This window comes from Notolepis coatsorum (assembly GCF_963971535.1).
Source record: "Notolepis coatsorum genome assembly, chromosome: 15".
NCBI lineage: Eukaryota > Metazoa > Chordata > Actinopteri > Aulopiformes > Paralepididae > Notolepis > Notolepis coatsorum.
Genome location: NC_140179.1, coordinates 51,527,269 through 51,550,029, shown reverse-complemented (window position 1 = coordinate 51,550,029; position 22,761 = coordinate 51,527,269). Strand labels below are relative to the sequence as shown.

At 40.5% G+C, this 22,761-nt stretch overlaps 1 protein-coding gene across 1 annotated transcript in view; it reads right to left on the bottom strand.

Annotated features, from left to right (window-relative positions):
* Window positions 1-19,869, bottom strand: part of fra10ac1 (FRA10A associated CGG repeat 1) — a gene marked incomplete at its 5' end in the record, with an annotated part of 32,976 nt that extends 13,107 nt beyond the window's left edge. The window contains 3 exons of the mRNA XM_084331003.1: window positions 454-496; window positions 18,987-19,100; window positions 19,860-19,869. Coding sequence (XP_084187129.1) covers window positions 454-496; window positions 18,987-19,100; window positions 19,860-19,869 — 167 coding nt within the window. The remainder of the gene's footprint in view (window positions 1-453; window positions 497-18,986; window positions 19,101-19,859) is intronic.
* Between the last annotated feature and the right edge of the window lie 2,892 nt (window positions 19,870-22,761).

Sequence of the window (22,761 nt, the reverse complement as noted above, 5' to 3'; positions counted from 1 at the left end):
GATTAGATTCAAATGTATTGTCATCATACAAGTACAGCACAATGAAAAGAAGTTGGCATCTAACCAGAGTGCAAATGTAACAGTAAAGTGCAATAGCAATATACAATGTACAGGTGACCAGGTCTTCTAGCTCTGGCTTGTCGTTTGTGTTCATCATACTATGAGGCTATGCTAAATTACAGGTAATCTCTCAGTGGTGTGCGTGGGCTGAAAGAATATAAAAAATATTAAATAGACAGTAATAAAAGAGTGAAGTCCTAATAGTCCGAGGACGTTGTCAACTCATCCATTCATTGATTTCATCAAAGAAATCTGTAAAATTGTGTTTCCCACATGCAATCACACAGAATGGCCTCTTGTGCATACCAGAGATGTGCTTCATCATTTTGCAGGAAATAACCCAGAAATCTTTTTTATATTATATATTGCGTTGTTATAATTTTGTTCACTTACTTGCGGTGAAAGTTGAGTTTGAAGGAACATTCAGGACACAGCCCTAGAAAATAAAAACACATCTTAGTTATTATAATCAGACAACCAGGACAACAGGTGGCCAGATATTAAATTAATGGAAAGAGGTGAGTATTAGAACAAAGTATATTTGTTCGATACTGAAAGTATATTTTAGTATACTATATTTCTACCCATATGTACTTTTCAGAGTATGCTTGCAATGTAATCTCATGTGCTTTCGTGTACTAATTGTACTAATTCAAAGAACATGTTTAGTATGATTGAGTAATTTTATAGTTATATGCTGTAAGTGTAATCTAAGCACACTTAAAACAAAAAACTGAGATGTTTATCAAACTTAAGTTGTACTTACTAAACTTACTAAAAGTGTGCTATTTTGGTAAGCAAAAGAAACCACAAATGCATCAAAAGTCTTTATTTATCAAGCACATTTTACATGTGTCCTCTGCATTTAATAACCATCCAACCAGTTAGGACTAGTTAGGAGCAGTTAGGAGCAGTGGGCAAACATAGCCTGGGGACCAACTCCTAGCATGATGTCTTTATATAGACCTGTTCGCTGTATACACGAGGCAGGAGGCACTTTGGCCTCGTTTTTAACACATTGAGTGCCACGCCCCTTCCGGGAAGTGCATCTGGCCTTGCCGTCCATTAACCCCATGTAAACGCGCACCTTGTTTGTAGAGCTAAACCTATATTTTATATTATAGCTATGGGTCTAATAACGCTGTCGATTGTCAGTGAGTTGCTTCCAGTCAACGTGCAAAACATTTATAATCTTTTCATCCGTACATTTCCGCTTTATACCGTTTTGAATATGAATATAGTCTGAAGAAGTCCACCATTATCCCTGTACCCAAAAAATCCAAGCCTGCTTGCCTCAACGACTACCGCCCTGTAGCTCTCACCTCCATAGCCATGAAGTGCTTTGAGAAGCTAGTAAAGGGCTACATCTGTTCCTCCCTCCCCATCAACCTGGACCACCTGCAATTTGCATACCGCCCCAACAGGTCCACGGAGGACGCCATAGCCCATGTGCTGCACACAGCAGCATCATTCATTCAATCTTTATTTATACTCGATAATACACTGAGTAATTAAACTTATTTACAGTGCCGTCGAGATGTTACATACACAAGTGTCACAGTGTGTTCATAAATATAAAGACATCAGACAATCAGAATAATTGAGAGCACATTTTAAAATACATTAAAAAAAATAATAATAAAAAAAAATCTTTTAAAAAGAATAAAATAGCTCAAAATTAAAACAGAGGTAATAATTTAAAAACAATTACATATTGTGGTGACCTGATTGGTCATTAAGGTTATAAACCGACCCATAGACACTAGAGTGTCTAGTTTCAGTGTTTCCTGCAGGGTATTCCATGATGTAGGGGCAAAAAAGCCAAAAGCAGATCTACCAAGTTCAGTACAAACTCTAGGCACTCTAAGTGTAAGCCAAAAACTGGATCGTGTACGACAGGGTCCAGTGGTCCATTCCAATAAAGAACTAATATAATTTGGACAATCTCTAATTATGGCTTTATAGATAAAAAGATTGCAATGCAACTTACGTCTCTCTGCCAGAGAGGCCCACCCGACCTTATTATATAGGATACAATGGTGAGTACCATAACTATCACCGGTGATAAATCTAATGGCTGAATGATAAACAGAGTCTAAGGGCTTAAGAGTGGAAGCCGCTGCATGTCTATAAATCACATCTCCGTAATCCAAAACAGATAGGAACACTGCTTCAACAACTCTCTTTCTACTAATCATAGGGAAGTTGGCTCTATTTCTATACAAAAAGCCAATCTTTTTCCGTAATTTACTGGCGAGAACGCCCACATGATATTTAAATGTAAGGTATTTGTATTCTGAAACTCTCTCGATATCAGAACTGTTCAGAGTCGATATATGCAAGTCACTATAAACAATATTTTTGGCTTTGGAAAACAACATGAATTTAGTTTTACTGGCATTAAGCACCAATTTTAGACTAATAAGTGCATCTTGCAGGGCGTCAAAGGAGAGTTGTAAATATTTAGTGGCCAGTTGCACAGAATCAGCAGTACAATAGAGAACTGTGTCATCCGCGTAAAGGTGGCTTTGACAGCTGCTCAGAGATGAGACAATATTATTAATATAAATGGTAAATAAGACCGGGCCGAGGATTGATCCCTGTGGAACACCTTTTGTGATGGGTAGAAGCTCTGATTGGGCATTTCCCATTTTCACACACACTGAAATCTTTCTGTTAAATAGTTTTGAAACCAACTGCAAGCACCTGTATCAAAGCCAACACTCTGCAATCTTTGTAAGAGGAGAAGGTGGTCAACAGTATCAAACGCCTTAGACAAATCTACAAACAGGGCAGCACAATGCTTTCCTTTGTCAAGGGCTGATACAATGTCATTTATAACTACAGTAGCCGCCGAGATTGTACTGTGTTTTTCTCTAAAACCAGATTGGTGTGGGTTTAATATAGAGTGTTTTGTGATGAATGTTTTAAGTTGGTTGTTTACCAATGACTCCAGGATTTTTGCTAGACAGGATAACTTGGAGATTGGTCTGTAATTATTTAGGTCACTTTTATCCCCCCCTTTATGCAAGGGGGTCACATGGGCTGTTTTCCAGGCAACAGGAACCACACCTGTTAGTAGTGAAAGATTAAATATGTGTGTTATTGGCTTTGAAACCAATGGTGCAGCTAGTTTGAGGAAAAAAGCACCCAACCCATCCTCTCCAGTTGATTTCCTGGTATCAATGGCTTGAAGTGCCTCAAGAACAGAGTTTACAGACAAGGGTTGTAAATGAAACTGAAAATCATTTCCTATCTGCACAGGGAATGTACAGGGCTCCTGATCCTGTCCACCTGGTGGCCCTACATGGCTATTCTCAAATAGATGACCAGCTTCGATAAAATGTTGGTTTATGGCTAATTATGGTTTTTGTTCCGAGATCAAGGATTCACCCTTTCTAATCTCTGTAGGGAGGGAAATTGTGGTTCTGGTCTTATTTAAATTCACCGCCTTCCAAAATTTAGCAGGATCTGAGTAGGAGCTGGTTACTAGTTCTAAGTGATACTCAACTTTAGCCGTTCTCACAGATGCTGTACATTCATTTCTAAGCCGTCTAAATGCTGCCCAGTGTGACTGATCACCAGAGCGTCTGGCAAGTGACCAGGCTCTATCTCTCTCCTTAAGCAAGGCAGATAATTCAGGTGTGAACCAAGGGATTAATCTATTTTTTATTCTAAGCCTTTTATAAGGTGCATGTTTATTAGCAATTGAGAGAAAGGTTTTTGAAAAAAAGTTGAGTGCTACTTCGACATCGGGAATCTCCAATGTGTAGTGGATGTCGCTATGGAATAGGTCAATTAGAAAAGCCTGATCACTAAAGTTTTTCATATTCCTTTTGTTAATAATGCGAGACTGTGATTTCTCTAATCGAGAGTTTCTAACACAAGCTATAGGACAGTGATCACTAACACCTAATTCAAAAACACCACAAGCACTAATTTTATCAGTCTTATTAGAAAACATTAAGTCAATTATACTTGACCTAGAATAATCTTTTAGATTTGGCCTGGTGGGTTCAGTAACCAACTGAGATAAGCCAATGCTACTACTAATGTCTCTAAGATGGTTTGAATCATTACTAAGCCAATCAATATTAAAATCCCCTAGAACTAGCAGTTCAACATTTGAGTACTGAGATAGTAACTCTGCTATCCTATCAATAGAGTTAACATCGGCTGATGGGGGTCTATAGACTCCAGTCACATTAACAGAATTATTGGGTCCCAAATAAATGTTTAAAACAAGGATTTCAAAACATTTTAAATCACATCACACCTGGACAAGAGGCAGGGGAACTATGTGAGAATGCTATTCATCGACTACAGCTCAGCATTCAATACCATAGTCCCCTCCAAACTCATAGCCAAGCTCAGGGACCTGGGCTTGAACTATGACCTCTGCCAGTGGGTCTTGGACTTCCTGACGGGCAGACCCCAGGTGGTGAGAGCAGGCAACTGCACCTCCTCATCCATCACTCTCAACATAGGGGCCCCCCAGGGCTGTGTTCTGAGTCCCCTCCTCTACTCCCTGTACAACTACACACTTGACTGTGTGGCACAGCGGAACAACAACACAATCATCAAATTTGCTGACGACACAGTAGTGGTGGGCCTGATCTCTGCAAACGACGAGAGGGCCTACCTGGAAGAGGTAAAGGTTCTAGCGGGATGGTGCCAAGAGAACAGCCTCTCCCTGAACATCAGCAAAACAAAGGAGATGATTGTGGACTTTAGGAGGTCAGGGACTACAGCCCCCTCAGCATCGACGGGGCACCGGTTGAGAGAGTGAACAGTTTTAAGTACCTCGGAGTCCACATATCTGAGGACTTGACATGGACCACACACATTGACAGTGTTATCAAGAAGGCACGACAACGCCTCTACTTCCTTAGGCGCTTAAGGAAGTTCAACTTGAGTCAGAAGATCCTCAAGAACTTCTGCTCATGCACAATAGAGAGAATCCTGACTGGCAATACCACCTCCTGGTTTGGGAATAGCACTGCACAAGACCGTAGCAGACTACAGAGAGTGGCCCGTTCAGCCGAACGCACAATTGGAGGTGGGCTTCCCACTCTCCAAGACATCTACAACAAGCGGTGCATGGGCAAGGCTAAGAGAATAATCAAAGACTCCAGCCACCCAAACAACTGCCTCTTTGAACTGCTGCGGTCAGGGAAGCGATACCGTCTCATGGCAAGCACAGAGAGACTCAGAAGGAGCTTCTATCCCCAGGCCATCAGGATGCTCAATGAACAATGATTGAACAATGAACAATAACAGGCCATCAACATACCCACAGCACACACACACTCACTTTAAATAAACAACACACTGTAGCACCCACTTTACCACACTTTACACTTTTACAGTTTACACTTTATATTATTATATTATTGGTAAGGAAATTGCACATCTCTCATTCCTTATTGCACCTCACCACCACTAGGTGGCACCACAAGCTAAGCTATACCTCACCATTTTTGTACCAGATGTACATACTGTATATAGAGGTATACTGAACAATTTTGTTGTTTACACTTGTTTTTACTTGACTTCTTGACTTTCTATTTTATACTTATTATACTTATTTATACTATCTTGTTATCTAGCACACTCTCAGGAGCAAAACAGAAAGAAACATTTCATGCAAAGTATTCTGTATTTCTGTATGACAAATAATAAAGAAACTTGAAACTTGGGTGCTTCTGAGTAATTCCAGGAAAAAGACACGAAAACAGCGTTTTTGTGTAATTCAATAAACACGTTGTCATTTTTCACCTGATTATCGAATCTTCCTGAAATCAATGCTAGATTATCATTATTATCCTTCCTCGTGCATACATGAAATGTGCCCTGGAGCGTGGCGCCCCCCCCCCCCCCCCTAGAAACTACACCGTTTCTAATGGAGTGCAATAGCGGCCGAAGGCGTTAGAGGGCGGTATAAGACCGTCTGCCAGGGACTTCCGGTTTGAGATGTTCGGGTAGACGGCCATTGTATAGAGCTCCCGGTCAAAGAACAACTGTTACATCCCAATGTATATATTCCCCAGTGTGTGTCTCCATGTGTGTGTGTTCTCCATTTTTCTTTCCTCCCTCCAGCCATTGTTCCCTCCACCATTGGTCCCTGCCAGGCCTGCCCTTCCATTACCCAGCACAGCACCGATTGGTGGATGGTTTTCCAGACTCCAACACTCAATCAACACCACCCAATCATGGATCACCACACACCTGTTAAAACATGGCTTCTCCCTTCAGTCTTTCTCTCTCTCTGGCATGAGGCTAGGCCTAGTGTTATTTTGTGGCATTGTACTTTGATAATATCCCTTTTTGTTTATAGGCCTTTGTAATAGTGAAAGTGCCTTTGTGATTGTATGGCCGCAGAGAGAGCATTGTTACCTATAGATTGTTTTGTTATGTTTCCATTTTGTTGTATGTATCATTAATGTGTTTTTCTCTCTTTCTCAGGAAGCACAGATGGGGTGAGCTGCCATTTCCTTTGGATATTGTTTTCTCCTGTTTTGGTTAGGTAAGAGTAGTTTAGGTAATGTAATTTCTTTTACCATAGATTAGATTGGGTTTATTTGGAGTATAGTGGTGTTTGTTTGTTGTTTTGGCCTGGGCTCACCCCTGAGCTACATGTGCTTCCTTTGCATCTCTCAATAAATATCATTGTTGTTTACAAACGTGGTCCATCTTTTCTGTCAACCAACTGTTATGTTACAGCCCTTTACCCTTAGACACACAGGGGTCGTAACAACAACGAAAAAGGAAGTTAAAATATCTAAAACAAAATAAAAAGTGACAATTCAATGACATAAGAGAAAAGGAAGGATGAACATGAGAAAAAGCTAAAGAAAAGCGACCCCAGAAGAGATACAAGCACCGGAGGAAAGTTATCGACACGAGGAGGTGACGCAGGAAAATCAAGCTAGCATGGCGCAAGGCGACAGAGCAGAGGTGCCCACTTGGGTAGAGGAGCTACAAGCTAGCATACAGACTAGCATCCAAGCTAACACGCAGAACATCCAGAACAATATCGACAGACTCAGGGAAGAATTAAAGAAGGGTCAGGACGAGCTCAGAGAAGAAATAAATAAGAGACTCGAGACAATTGATGGAAAACTACAGGAACAAGAGAAAGACATAAGGATGTTAGAAGAAAGGACAGCTGAAACGGAGGAATGGAATACAGAAATACAAGGAATTCTAATGGCGACACTCGAACAACAAAACATGTTGAGAGAAAAGCTAACGGACTTGGAGAGGAAGTCAAGGAGAAATAATATACGAATATGGGGACTGAGAGAAGGGATAGAAGGAGACTCAATGACCAAATATGTAGCCAACCTAATTCGAGAAGAATTAGAAATGTCAGACCTCGACAAGATAGAGATTCAAAAGGCGCACAGGGCCCTAGCGCCGAAGCCACAGATAAACAGACCACAGAGAGCAGTTATAGTTAATTTCTTGAAATTCAAAGTCAAAGAAAACATTCTCAGAGCAGCCTGGCAGACGAAGATGGAGGTAAAGGGGCAGAGGATAACCTTCGACCATGACTATTCAACAGAGGTGGCTGTAAAACGTCAGAGCTATGTTCAGATAAAAAAGACTTTGAAAGAGAAAGGAATCAGATTTCAATCACCAATGACCACGCTGAAGGTCCATTGGAAAGAAGGCATCAAGGTGTACAACGACGTGCGGGAAGCGATGAGGGACATGAACCGGAGAGGATGGAGGGTGCCGGGAGGAGGAGAGAGACCGACGCTGATGCAGAGGTTGGAGAAGGCGCGAAGATGGACCAGGGTCGAGGGACGAGGACGAGGAGAGGAGGACGGGAAGGTGAAGGAGATCTGAACCGATTCAAAGCGGATCAACTGAGAAGAACGACGAAAAGACACGGGGAAGGGGAGCAGAGAGGAGACGAGAGGGGACACAGTGATCCAAGGAAGGATAAGTACAATACACATTAGACTGGTATACATGTGACACACACAATACAAGTAAATGTAAACATGAAAATGACTTATGCAATGAGAAGATGTACATACAAAATAATTATACCAAAAGTTATAAAAAAAGGACATGGAGATTCAAGAGATATATTGGGACGGACATGAAAGAACCACAGGATTACACGTGACACATAATACAAATAGACGGGAACATGAAAGTGACTAATGCAGAGCTTTTGACCGGGAGCTCGGAGGTCGCACACAGAACAAGTTGGACATGTATAGTGCGCATCTTTTAGCCACTAGGGGGAGCCCTCTCACTAGGAGAGCCACTACTCCCCACCCACCAGCGGGGGAAAGAGGGATACGACTGAGATCCTCTACTACCATGGAAGTACCAAGTGTTAATGTTGGTGTTAATGTTTATTGTGGTTATATGTATGTAAATCAGACAGGGATAGCAGAGGCTACAACCACAAATATTATTTTATGTAACATGGGTAGAATGGGAGAACATTTGGAAAAGAAATATCACACAAGTTAAGGGTATCAAGGGCGGCTAAGTGGCGCAGTGGGCAAGGTGCTCGCCACTAATGCAGGAGATGCTGGGTTCGAGCCCAGCTCTCGGCATTGCTACCAGCTTGGCTGGTCATTCATACTAATACAATTGGCAGTATTAGGGGGTGGGAAGCTGGTGGGTGGGCATCGGACGTTGTGGACAGCGACTACTACAGGTCGGTTGGTGCGCCTGCGCAGCAGAATCAGGAAGCAACGAGGGCGGCGTGTCCCTCCCACACAGACCCTCGCAGCTGAGAGATCGCTCTGTTCAGGTGAAAAGATGCGACAGCTGCCTCCTCGTGTACCAGAGGGGACACGTGATGCAAGGCTTGGTCCACATTGCAGCCGACCTGTGGGAGGCATGGCCTAACAGCGTTCGAGACAGGGGAGGGTAGAATTGGACAATACGAAATTGGGATGGGAGAAAAATTGAAAATGGGAGAAAAAGTAGATAAAAAAAAAGTTAAGGGTATCAAAATGATGTCGTTGAATGTTAATGGTATGAATAGTCCGATCAAAAGGAGTAAGGTGATAACGAAACTTAAGAAAGAAGAGGCGCAGGTTATCTTCTTACAAGAAACACATCTAATATCACAAGAACATGAAAAGCTGAAGAGATTCGGGTATGAGAATTTGTTTTATAGTTCTTTTAACCAGAACCTTAGAAGAGAAGTAGCTATACTAATTAAGAACACAGTGAAGTTTGAAATGATCAGGGAAATAAGGGATAAAGAGGGGAGGTATGTAATGGTCAAGGGGAAAATGGAAGGTCAAATGGTAACACTAGTGAATGTGTATGCTCCACCAGAAAGTGAGAAATATCTATTTGAAACAATCTTTGATATCATAGCGATGGAAGGGGAAGGGGTCCTAATCTGTACAGGTGATTTTAATGTAGTACTGAACTATGACATAGACACGACAAGCACAAAGAAATGGAGGACAAACATTAGCAAATATATGAATATACAAATGGCAGAATTAGGAATCATGGATATATGGAGAGAAATGCACACACTAGACAGAGAATACACACATTATTCACATCCACACACAACATATTCAAGGATAGACTATTTTCTCATGACAACAGGGGACAGATACAGGGTAAAAGACTGCAGGATAGGGGTAACAGACATATCAGACCATAGCGCAATATATCTGACAGTGAATCTTAAAAGTAGGCGGAGAAATACAGTTTGGAGACTGAACATAGGACTATTAAATAACAAAGGTTTGGTTAATGAAGTAAAAGGAGACATAATTAGATACAGAGAAGAAAATGATAATGGAGAGGTAGACCCAAACATTTTATGGGATGCACTAAAGGTAGTAATACATGGAAAATTTATAGCAAAGACGGCATTACTCAAGAAGGCCACAATAGAGACATACCAGAACGTGATAAAGAAACTGAAAGAATTAGAGAAAGAACACCAAAGCTCAAAGAACCAAAAGACACTTAGAGAGGTAAAGGAAGTTAGAGGAAAGATAAACAAAGAACTGCTGACAGAAATAGAGAAGAAAGCTAGGTACATGAAACAGACATACTATGAAGGAGGACCGAGAGCGACCAGACTTTTAGCTAGACGAATCAGGACACAACAGAAACTGAACACAATACACACAATAAGGGACACGAACACAAACAAAATACTAAGAGAACCAGCTGAAATAGAGAAGACATTTGAAGAATACTATAAGAAACTATACACACAACCGATAGCGGCAGGAGAAGAGGAGATAGAGACATTTTTAGACAAATTAGATCTACCATCGATAGGGAAGGAACAGAACGAAATATTAAACGCAGAGATTACAGAACAGGAAGTGGGGAATGCGATCAGTAAAGCAAAGAACAGTAAGTCACCAGGTAGCGACGGATTCCCCTCTGAATTCTACAAAACATTTAGACAGGAACTGAGCCCCATATTAGAAGCAGCATTCAGACACACAATGAAAGAAGGCACAATGCCACCTTCATGGAAAGAAGCCATAATTACTACAATTCCAAAAGAAGGGAAAGATAGAGAACTATGTAGCAGTTTCAGACCAGTGTCCATACTTAATGTAGATTACAAGATGTATACATCAATAATATCCAAAAGATTTGAGACATTTATGACAGATATTATAGACGAAGACCAGACCGGATTCATTAAAGGAAGACAGACACAGGATAACATAAGGAAGACAGTGCAGATAGTAGAGGAGATACAAAAGGAAGGAGGAAGTGCAGTATTAGTTAGCCTAGATGCAGAAAAAGCATTCGACAGTGTAAGCTGGATATTTCTATATAAAGTATTGGAGAAATTTGGATTAGACAAAAAACGCTATGAAAACAATTAGGGCATTATATCAAGAACCGACGGCAAGAATTAAGGTAAATGGTAGTCTGACGGAATGGATTAAACTATAGAGAGCTACCAGACAGGGTTGTTGTCTTTTGCCGACTCTCTTCGATATATTCATCGAACCACTGGCTCAACTAATTAGACCAGGGGTCAGAAACCTTTACTATCAAAAGAGCCACTTTTCCCCCCTCCCACAAAATAAAATGCTCAGGGAGCCGCACAACCTATTTACCCTTAAAATGAAGATAACACAGTGTATAACATTTTATATATCCCCAAGCATACCCCACATTTAGCATAAAACACCTGACAATTGCATACCCAAAGTAATTTGCGATTTATTATACTTTATACTTATAGCACACAGTTTGTTGCATTAATGGGATTATAAAGCAACAATTTTTTTTGACTTTTTATTGCTGTTTTTACCTGTTATAACAAAGAAAAACCTCAAACTCTTATGAAGAGGAGAAAAAATACTGGCTGTGTAGACCTATTTTTAAATAAAACACAGAAGAGGAGACAAAACACTGGTGTCTGTAGACCGACTTTGAAATAAAACCCTGAACTATTCAGGTATATTTGAGTCCTTCCCTTATTTGTGGAACATTTATAAAATAAAAAGTAGTCCACTTTGAAAAACGACTATGTGTAGACCTACTTTGAAATAAAACACAGAAAAGGAGAAAAACACTGGCATCTGTAGACCTACTTTGAAATAAAACCCTGAACTATGCAGCTCTATTAGAGTCCTTCCCTTATTTGTGGAAAATCTATAAAATAAAAAGTAAATTTTTCTTTGTTCGCAAATTTCGCACCACATATCAGGCATACAGGTAAGCCTGCATCGTTAGCCGTGAAAGCAAATGAATCTGTCCACGCTGAATTAAACCCTCTATTTTCCTCAGATTTTCCTTTTTTTGGATTTATCCATGGTTAGCTTACTGGGGGGTCGGAAACTCAAGATTAGCCACTTGCAGACGGCAGGGAGAGGCGCGGGGTGTGACGTACTGTATATTTTAGTTGATGAAATATTTTTGTTGACTAAATATCTTAGTTGATGAAATATCTTTTCATTTCAGTGTCACAGTATGACATCGATCTCCAAAATAAGAAAAAAAAATATATTTTTTGAGCCAGGGAGCCGCAGCTGATGGATTTACTGACAGAATATGGACATTACTCAGGGTGACTCAACGTGACGAAGACACAGACTTTAACACTGAACTACACTCCAACGATAGAGATCAAAGAAAAATACTAATTAAATGGGACATGGACAGGATCAAGTACCTAGGGGTGAACATTACAAGAGGGGTGGAGCAGTGGAGGTTTCTCTATGACAACACGTGAAACACAAATTTACTCATAATTCATAATTATTATTAATTTACATATATAAATATATATATATATATATATATATATTTATTTTTTCTTTTTATTATTATTATAAAAAAAAATTATTAGAAATGTTTTCCTCGTTTTTTTCTTTTTTCCCAAAATGGCCAAAATTTACAGCTCTGAGCAGGCCTGCACTGGAGTAATGACTGCAGTAAATATTCGTGCAGATGGCTGCACAGGTTGACCCAGGATTAAATAAATAATAAATAATAGCCAATCAAAATAGGCTATTAACGTCATCTAAGCACGGTCCGTGCATTTAAACTCTTGCCATTGAATGGGGGATTGAATGATTGACAGCCTTGACATCCAATCAGAGAATGTGGCATCTCTGCTGCTCTGCAGCTAGACGGAGGTTGAATGATTGGCAGCCTTGAGATCCAATCAGAGAATGGTTTCTCTTCTGCGGCTCTGCTGCTCTGCAGCTTTGTTTACGAAATAATTTTTATCTCAGTTTAAGAAGCTAACTTGTTGGAGCTAACGTAGCTAAAGGGATACCACCGCAGCTACCAGGCCCAGGGTGGAGTGTTTTGTTATTGTTCATGAACTTATTGTGCATCGTTTGATGATATATATATATTTTTTTATCTCAGTTGTTGTAAAACGAAAGCCTGCAGTGCTTAGCCTGGACTCTAACTCTAACGTTAGCCAGCCGAAGTGTAGTAGTTCTAACTTCACTCGGGAGACAAAAGCCAAACATCAATTTGATGCAACAAGCTGGCTCGCGATGCACTATTGTTTACATTTTCCATGGGATTAATGCACGCGGCTCGAGTCGGACTCGTCACATGGAGAAGCTGCACTAGGGGTCCGCAAGGACGACTTCAAGCTGGAAATGGTAACAACAGATGAGGTACTCAATAAACTGAGCGCCCTCCAACCTAACAAGGCCACTGGCCATGACAACATCCCCTCCAAATTCCTCAGAGACTCAGCAGCCGCCATCACCCCAATCATCACACACATAATAAACCTCTCCATAAAACAGGGACACGTCCCCAAGGACTTCAAAATTGCGAGGGTGACCCCTCTGCACAAAAAGGGCAGCAAATTAGACCCAGGCAACTACCGCCCTGTTTCTATTCTCACCTCCATCTCGAAAGTCATGGAAAAGATTTTCTACGAACAGGTCGAAAAGTACCTAGCGGAAAAAAATCTAATCTACGAATTCCAATCTGGCTTCAGAACATCCCACTCCACTGACACATGCCTTCTCTATTTGAATGACCACATCAAACAAGAGGTGGACGCAGGCAAATACTGCGGCATGGTCATGCTGGACCTACAAAAGGCCTTTGACACGGTCAATCACTCCATTCTGATTGACAAGCTAAAAGCAATTGGTTTTGATAGTCTATCAGTGAGCTGGATGCAATCCTACCTTGAGGGGAGGGAACAGATGGTGGAGGTAAACGGTACCCTATCCCCCCCCCTCACAGTGAGCTGTGGTGTTCCACAAGGAAGCATACTAGGACCGCTACTGTTCCTAATTTATGCAAATGACATGTCGTCAGCTTGTGACTGCAACTTGTTCCTGTTTGCGGACGACTCAGCCCTGCTGGTCTCTGACAAGAACAAGTTACAGGTTGAAAAAACCCTCAGCTCGGAACTAGGCAGAATCTGCATATGGCTCGCTGATAACAAACTATCATTACACATGGGCAAAACAGAGTCCATTCTCTTCGGTTCAAATAACAAACTCAGCAAGACCGACGGCTTCTCAGTTACAGTGGGTGACAATATTGTCACAAGGAAAGATGAAATTACCTACCTGGGTTCCATCCTAGAGGCTAATCTCTCCTGTGACAAAATGGCATCCAATGTAATAAAAAAAGTCAACCAACGAACTCGATTCTTGTACCGGATCTCCTCTCTGGTAAACAAGAATACCCTGAAGACTCTGGCAGGAGCACTCATTCAGGGGTACTACGACTATGCTTGCACCTCATGGTACCAAAGCACCTCAAAGGCGCTAAAAACAAAATAACAAACATCTCAAAACAAACTGGTCAGACTACTGCTTGACCTTACTCCTAGAACCCACCTCACCCCTGCCCACTTTGACAACCTAGGATGGCTTAGAGTAGACGACAGAGTACAGCAACTTGCAATGGGCCTGGTCTACAAGATACACTACACGACCAAGGTACCCATGTACATGGCAAAATACTTCCCAAAGGTCAGCGAATACCACGATCACAACACCAGAGGGAGCTCCACAAATCATGTTAAACCCAGATTCGGCTCAAATAAGGGACTAAACACGTTTCGCAATTATGCCACATCAATGTGGAACGCCCTACCCAAAGCTGTAAAGGAATGTGGATCACTACCCACTTTCAAAACCTCTCTCAAGGGACACCTACGGGAGACTGCAATTCAACACTGGCCCCTGTAAATATCCTAACCCAACCCCCTCCAATGTACAGTCATTTACCTAGTATGGTTTTGTCAATAGTCCAATGTACAATTTTGTTTGTTTGTACAGTGTCTCCTCCCCCCCCCCCCCTCAATGTACAGTTTTGCTTGTTTATACAGTGTGCCCCCCCCCCCCAACCACCTCCAATGTAAATTACCCAGTATGGTTGTCAATATCCCAATGTACCCAACCCCCCCCCACCCAACCTCCTCCAATGTACAGTTTCTACGTCAAATGTATATACTCCCTTTTCTTGACTCCTTCTGTATCACAAACAGTACTGTATTTGCAAATCGGGTATGTCATAAATGTATAGATGTAGCAGTACTGACTATCTGTATGTCATGTATGTCATATATGTCCTGATGAATTGAAAATGGGGGACCCTGATGTAAACAAGACGAAAGTCTTTCTCTGGTCTGCATCCCCTTAACAATTGTGTGTATTGAGCTGTACTGTATTGTACCCATTCTGCAATCTGTTAATAAAGTTTTCAATCAATCAATCAATCAATTCAACGATAGATGAGATCGATCGAGATACCGTCTTTATGGGTAAGTCGTGTCTTCTTGGCTTTAGAATGTCAGTTTGTGTAACGTTACTGTAACCGAATTGAAACCGCATCATAACTCCTACATCGACCATGTCACTTTTCAAAAGGCATGAATGAATGAAAACTTTATTTAACAGATTGCAGAATGGGTACAATACAATATAGCGTACGGCTCAATACACATAATTATTAAGGAGATGCAGACCAGATAAAGACTTTCGTCTTGTTTACATCAGGGTCCCCCATTTTCAATTCATAGTGAAATGTATCTTGTGTTATTAGGAGCCCTGCTACATTAACGTTAGCTAAAGTTGGCAGCTAACGTTATATTGATAATGTTTCAATATTATCAGGTTGATATTATTAGGTTGATAATGGTGTCAGTGTTTCAGATAGCAAGGTGGAGATCTTTGTTAACTAGTAGAGCTTTGGTTGAGAGAGATTACAGTGCTGTCTCTTAAAACTCATAAACAAGTATTGAGCAAGACGAGTTGTGTGTTGTGCGTATTGTATGGGAGGGATATGATGACTGTGTGTAACTAGGAGGGATATGAGGACTGTGTGTAACTAGGAGGGATATGAGGACTGTGTGTAACTAGGAGGGATATGAGGACTGTGTGTATGTGGCACTGAATTGATGTAAACAAGACGAAAGTCTTTCTCTGGTCTGCATCCCCTTAACAATTGTGTGTATTGAGCCGTACTGTATTGTACCCATTCTGCAATCTGTTAAATAAAGTTTTCATTCATCATTCATTCATTCATTGTCCTTGTATTACATAAAAATAGGGAAACAATGTCCAAGCACTCCAGGTTTTTCCAAATTTATTGGCAGCCTGTAATCATGACGTTTCGGTGTGAACACACCTTCTTCAGAATGGCTTGTATTACATAAAACCCATCTGTGGCCTCGTGCAGAGGAAGGTGGTAAATACATGTTAGATATTCCAATGTACAGTTTTGCATACCATTGACTCAGAATGGTCTGTTTTATTGAAATCGTCACAGCAGTATAGTTTGTTTATACTTCAGAAGTATGATATTTAAACATGGTCCCCAAAATGAATGGAAGCGAATGAGGAGCCTGAAACCTGGGAGGAATGGGGGTGTTGCAGCGTTGGGGATGTTTAAAAAATATAATTTAATATATAATATAATAATTTGTGCTTCACCTAAAAATTTGGTCAGCAGCCTCCACTGGGGTGGAGGGGTTATATGATGCAAACTATACACAGATTAATCAGAAAATCAAGAGACCTAGAAAGATGGACAGTAATGCCCCTAGATTTCAGCTCAAGGATAAAAATCATTAAGATGAACATATTACCAAGGTTATTATACCTATTTCAGTCTTTACCTATATTAATACCACAAAAACAATTCAGGGAATGGGATAGACAGACATCAAGATTAATTTGGGGGGGGGGGGGGGGGGGAGACCAAGGATCAGATATGTGACTCTACAACTACCAAAGGAGAAAGGAGGAATGGCAGTACCCAGTTTAGAAGACTATTACTATGCAGCACAGCTTAGGACAGTAGCATGATGGTGCAATGTGAATTATGAAGCCAAATGGAAAGACATAGAAACCAAAAGAGAGGGATTCAAAGTGCAGGCACTAATAGGAGATAGGGAGCTGTTCAGAAGACAGGAACAACTACTAGACCCAATTACCAAATTCACTATAAACGTATGGAACACAATAGTAAAGAAATACAAGCTAGAAAAATAATCCAAGATACTGAGATGGATAACACACGACAACAAATTCAAACCAGGGATAGACGACCATGGGTTCAAAAGATGGGAACGGGGGGGTATAACAGCAATATGTACAATGATAGAAGGAGGGGAGATGCAGACTCTACAAAAATTGAAAGAAAGATTCGGACTAGAGAATAGAGACCACTTTAGATATCTACAGATTAGAGATTACTATAACAAAGAAATAAAACAAGACAGAGACAAAGAACAGAATGGGATAATTAAGATAATGGTAAAATCATATGAAGGAAGGAAGGGGAGGGTTATATCAGCACTATATCAGGCAATAATGGACAGTAAGGAAATTACAACCTTGTATAGAAAAGAAAAATGGGAGAAATAATTAGAAATAGAGATAACAGAGGAGGAATGGTATAACACATGTAAGATACAACAATCAACCACAAGAAGTAGCGAACCACACACACATATTCTGGGAATGTCAGAAAATAAGAAACTACTGGGAGGAGATAGGAGGGCTAATAAATGAAATAGTAGGATATGAAATACCCCAGACAGGTCAAGTACTATACCTAGGGAACTTAACACAGAAAGAAATTCAGGGAGAAGACAAATATCTGATTAACACTTTAACCGCCATGCTTAAATTCATAATTTACCATCCTTCGCCAGCCCTATTTAATATGGAGAAGTTCCCCTTCTTTGCATGGCTATAACTTTTTAAATTGTATTGCTAAATTACTATGGCCCATTCAACGTCCTATGGCTATATCTATTGTTCAGGGTGTAGCAACGTTATACTTTTTCATTCACATATTCATACTAAAATACGGTCTAAAGTATAAGTATGTTTTTATCGTTTTCTGCAGCTTTCTCCAGAACGTGATTTATAGCTCCAAATGCATTATATTGATGATCAAATACAGTTTGATAGCAATCTGCGCAAGATAAAAAATTTCAACTGGACATGCTTCTAGAAGTTACTAAGTATGATCTGATGATGACCGGATGGGGGGGGGGTCGTTTATAATTCCGTGGCCAACGTTATATGATTCATCTAGTGTGGGTGATATGATCATTAGAGCAGTTAGTATCGAACACATTGAAAAATAACGCTGAATCTTACCGTAGCTTCCTCACGCCGTTGGGCAATGAGCGTGGAACAGAAATGTTCCTATTATGGGATGTACAAATATGCGATCAATTTCCAGGTTGGTTGTTGTAACGTTAGTTTAGGTTCGTGTTAACGTTAGATAATGTACAAAAAAAACGTTTTCCGCTGCTATAGACGTCGCTCTTTTATTTTGAAAACCCCCAGAAGGAAGTCATTATATTTGCTTTAGCGACCGCCCGGGTCTGTGTTAGCTCCGGTTAGCTCCGAGCGTGCAGTAGTTAGTATTATATTATCAATACCAGCCATTGGATTACTGTTTTCTAAATTGGGGAGGCTTTTAATCGTCAAGGTAAGAGGATTTTAAGTCATGGTATCCATAAACTTCAATCGGTTCGGATCGTTTGAATGAAATGAGAATGTAAACAAACACGGCGTCACGTTAGAAAGTAGCACTGAAATCACTGCGCCCAGAGACGAGTGCTTAGGCAAAAAAAAAATCCGAGTATATCTGCTTAGAAAACGTAATTGTCGAATTCAATTATTTTTTATTTCTCCATGTGGTGAATACACAGGTCACAACATGTTTACAGGAACGTTTTGGAGTTGTATTTGGAGTGTATTTGGTGACTGTAAGACCCTGTAGGGAACGTCAGGCTATTGTCCTCCCCCACTTCCAGTGATGAAGCTAAGCTAAGCCTAATGCATGCACAGAGACAAAAAAGGTATGTATCTTCTTGTCTAACTCCAGGGAAGATGTTAAATAAGCTAATTTCCCAAAATGTTGGAGTTTTCCTTTAATGTCCATCTGTGTTCTGTGAGAGATAATGTGTGTTAGTGTGTCCTTACGTAGTTTTACCAGAGCGTTCCTCTTCTCGCCCTGCTCCACGTAGCCGAAGTTCACCTCCCAACTCTTCAGACCCTCCGGCTTTTCACAACGCTTGTTACCACACTGGAACTGGCCTGGATGTACACACACACATTTAGAATCTTTATTTATGTGGACATAAATACAATGTCTAAAGGACACAAATATTATCAGTGCAATTGGACATTGTGAGTTATTCTGTTACCAGGGTTCCCACAGACATTGCAAAATGAAATTCAAGGACTTTCAAGTACTTTTTCAAGCATTATTCTTTTATTTAAAAGGATACAATTAACTTTGAACTCATTCAGCGCCGGAGCTATATGCCCGATATAGGTCTAGATGGCCACCGCTTTAATCAATGGGAGGTGGGAGATTTGCGAGTGCTTAAAATATATCTTAAATTATGGCTATGGGTCTAATACACTTGTCGATTATCAGTGAGTTGCTTGCAGTCAACATGTACAAAACGGATTGTTTTTTCATTGGTACATTTCCATTTTATACCATTTTGAATACGAGTATAGTTTTGGTGATTTCTAGTAATTCCAGAGAAAGACGCGATAATAGCCCTTTAGTGGAATACACAAAACACATTGTAATTTTCCGGCTGATTATCGAATCTTCCTGAAATCAACGCTAGATCATAATTTTTATCCTTCCTCGTGCACGCATGATATTCCGTTTAGACCGGCGCGCCACTCCCCCCCCCCCTCCTCCCACCCAACGGAAAACAGCCACACATACACACACAGATACCACCACACAGATACGACCACCTTCTTACCACTACTCGATTATGGTGACTTACTCTATATGTATGCACCTGATCAGTACCTTAGAAAGCTTGATACTGTGTACCATTCTGCCTTACGCTTTGTCACGGGATGTAGAAATTGAGTGCACCATTGCACCCTATATACCATTGCAAGTTATCCATCTCTACAAATACGGCGATTTTCTCGATGGCTCTCTCTGGTGCACAAAGCTCTGCTTAAACTGGTTCCCTCGTACCTAAGTGTGCTTCTGTGCACAAAGCAATATAAGTATGCCCTTCGTTCTCAAGCTGCTCTAACACTGAAGTTCCCCATATGAGAACTGAATTGGGAAAAAGGGCTTTTAAATATGCTGCTCCTTCATCTTGGAACAAGATACAGGAGGACCTAAATTACCAGGACTGGTCACCCTCGGAGAATTCAAGATCTATCGATGAAAGCAGGTTACCTCGCCTGATTATTTAAAACACGCCCGCACGGCTTGGATTGTCCCAGAAAAAAAACGATACCATTCCCAGTGGAGTGCAATACCAGCCGGAAGGCGTAGGGGGCGGTATTTTCCCTTTTGCGAGCTCAGACCCATTCCCAACGATAACATCAGGCTGGATGGATGAAAATGAATGGATATCGCTAATAAAAGAAATAACGATTAAAACCCGACTATACTCGTGATTGGCGCTCAAGCGATGGCGAGTTAACCCGACTATCATCGGGTCTGGCGTCCAATGAGTTAAATGCATTTATTAAATTTTTTAGATTTATTTTTAGCGTTTTTCCAACTTTTTCATGGTCAGACATGACCGACAGGAGAGGGAGAACGGGAGAAGAGGTGGGAAGACATGCGACAAATTATCCCCCAGGAGCGGGAGTCGAACCTGGGACGGCCGCGTAGGTGTGCGAGGCACTATGCGGTGCGCCACGAGGGAGCCCTGCATTTTTTTTTATAAAGAAAATTCAATAAGATCCAATATTTATGGCTTAAAACCTATTTCCGACAATTAGTTACACTTTAGATAAACAAATTTCAAATCTTGATTCAGAACTATTTTATCATGGATGAACAAAACTTTCAATGCGAATGGTTAATTTGAATTTCAATGACTTGTTAAGCACCTTGTTAAAAAAGTGTTTTCAAAGAATTCCAGGCCTGGACTTTTTTTTTGGTAAAAAATCAAGCACTTTAAGCACTTCAAGGACCTTGTGCGAACCCTGTGTTATATTCGTGCCCAAATTGGCAATGGCAATCAAAGTTACACACACACACACACACACATAGGATGATGAACCAGATAAGTAGCATACAGCTCATAGGTACAGATAGCAGCATCTTCTCCAAATTGCAAGGCTGCCAATAACACTGAGTAATATCTTGCTAACTGTTTGGCTCTTTCCTTCGGAAGACCGGCCATCTGAAGGCCTCTAACACCCAACTTGTGAACATGGCTTCCAAATATGAAAACTAAAAGTTTACAGTTGTAGCCCAGTTGTGATATGGTATGCTCGAACAGTTGATACTTCAACATTTTGGTTGTAAAGGATTCTTCCACACGCACGCCCGCCCACACGCCCGCCCGCCCGCCCACCCACCCATAAATGTTAATGTAATGTAAAATAAATGTAGCTACTCATTTACATTGTTAAACATGTTGTTTCTGTATTTATTACTTATTCAAGTTATACATTCGTAATGAAATTGCTATTATGTGTCTGCATGAACACACAACTGTAACTGTACTCAAAAATAACAAAATAAGGGTTGTCTCAGTTCACAACTATATTGGTCAAGTTTTGGGTGGGACTTGTTTGCGTCCCTACAGCTTCTTATTCAATTGAGCGAGATGCTCGGTTATGTCACACAGCCAGTTTGCATCTGACAGTTCAGACAATATTTCTTCAACCCTTTGTTACCTATTCCGCCTGGATCTTTTTTGTATTTTGGGCTGTAAAATTGTCAAAGAATGTCTGAGGAGTAAGTGCTTTTGGCTTTTTTCCTTTGTTACTTCATCAATATCTCAGATGTTCAACATATATGTATGTGTAAGAATGTGTAATAACTAAGGCTGTCAAAGTTAAAGCTTTGTTAACGCATTAACCCACAATTATTTTAACGCCGCTATTTTTTAACCCAAGATTAATGTTAAGAAAAAAATAAATAAAAAAAAAAACGTTTTATTTTTTTTGCCAGAGCTCTTGGGGGGCCACATCAAATTTGGCCCGCGGGCCATGAGTTTGACACCTATGTCCTAAGGTACTCGAGATGTATTGGACCGTTTTCTTGGTGTCCCTTGTGACATAACTTAAGTACCTTTTCCAGGAAGAAGAAAGAGTGGGTTTCTTTAGACACAAATACATATTAAAAATATTTTTTGTGAATTTGTTTGGTCATTGTATAAATAATTTACCACGGTACTGCCATGGTAAAGGTTATGTGCCAACATGGTACCACTTCCATGGTATAAAACAATGTAAACACGATACAGATGGTAATATAATGATATTTTCATAGATCTTTGGTTGCTACCATCCATGTAGTGACCAAAGGATTATGGAAATACCATGATACTTTTCTGTAAGACAGAAAGAAAGAGCCCCCAGCCAGGTGAAGGTCAAGAGGTTCACTTAAAGAGGAACTATTTTACTATTTCTTTCACTATTTGGGCACTTTTACACAATTCCTGTGAGTCTATGGAACACCTCTGTAATATATATATTTTTTTATTCATTGTTTGTATTTCTAATCAAGTCCTCAAAAACAGCATTTTTCTACCTCAAGATCTCAAGCTGTTTTGAGCCTGGGCTCCTAAACCACTGCGCAGCGTCGTCTTCGCCTGAACATTATCATGCAGCGATAATGCATATTATCACATATCAGCACATTTTCAAATGACTCAGTTCAGTGAGGGTGAATATTGTGAGAGGAGAATTGGAAGAATGCGCCAATATGAGAATTTTGAGACATAGATCATATTAATATAAGTTC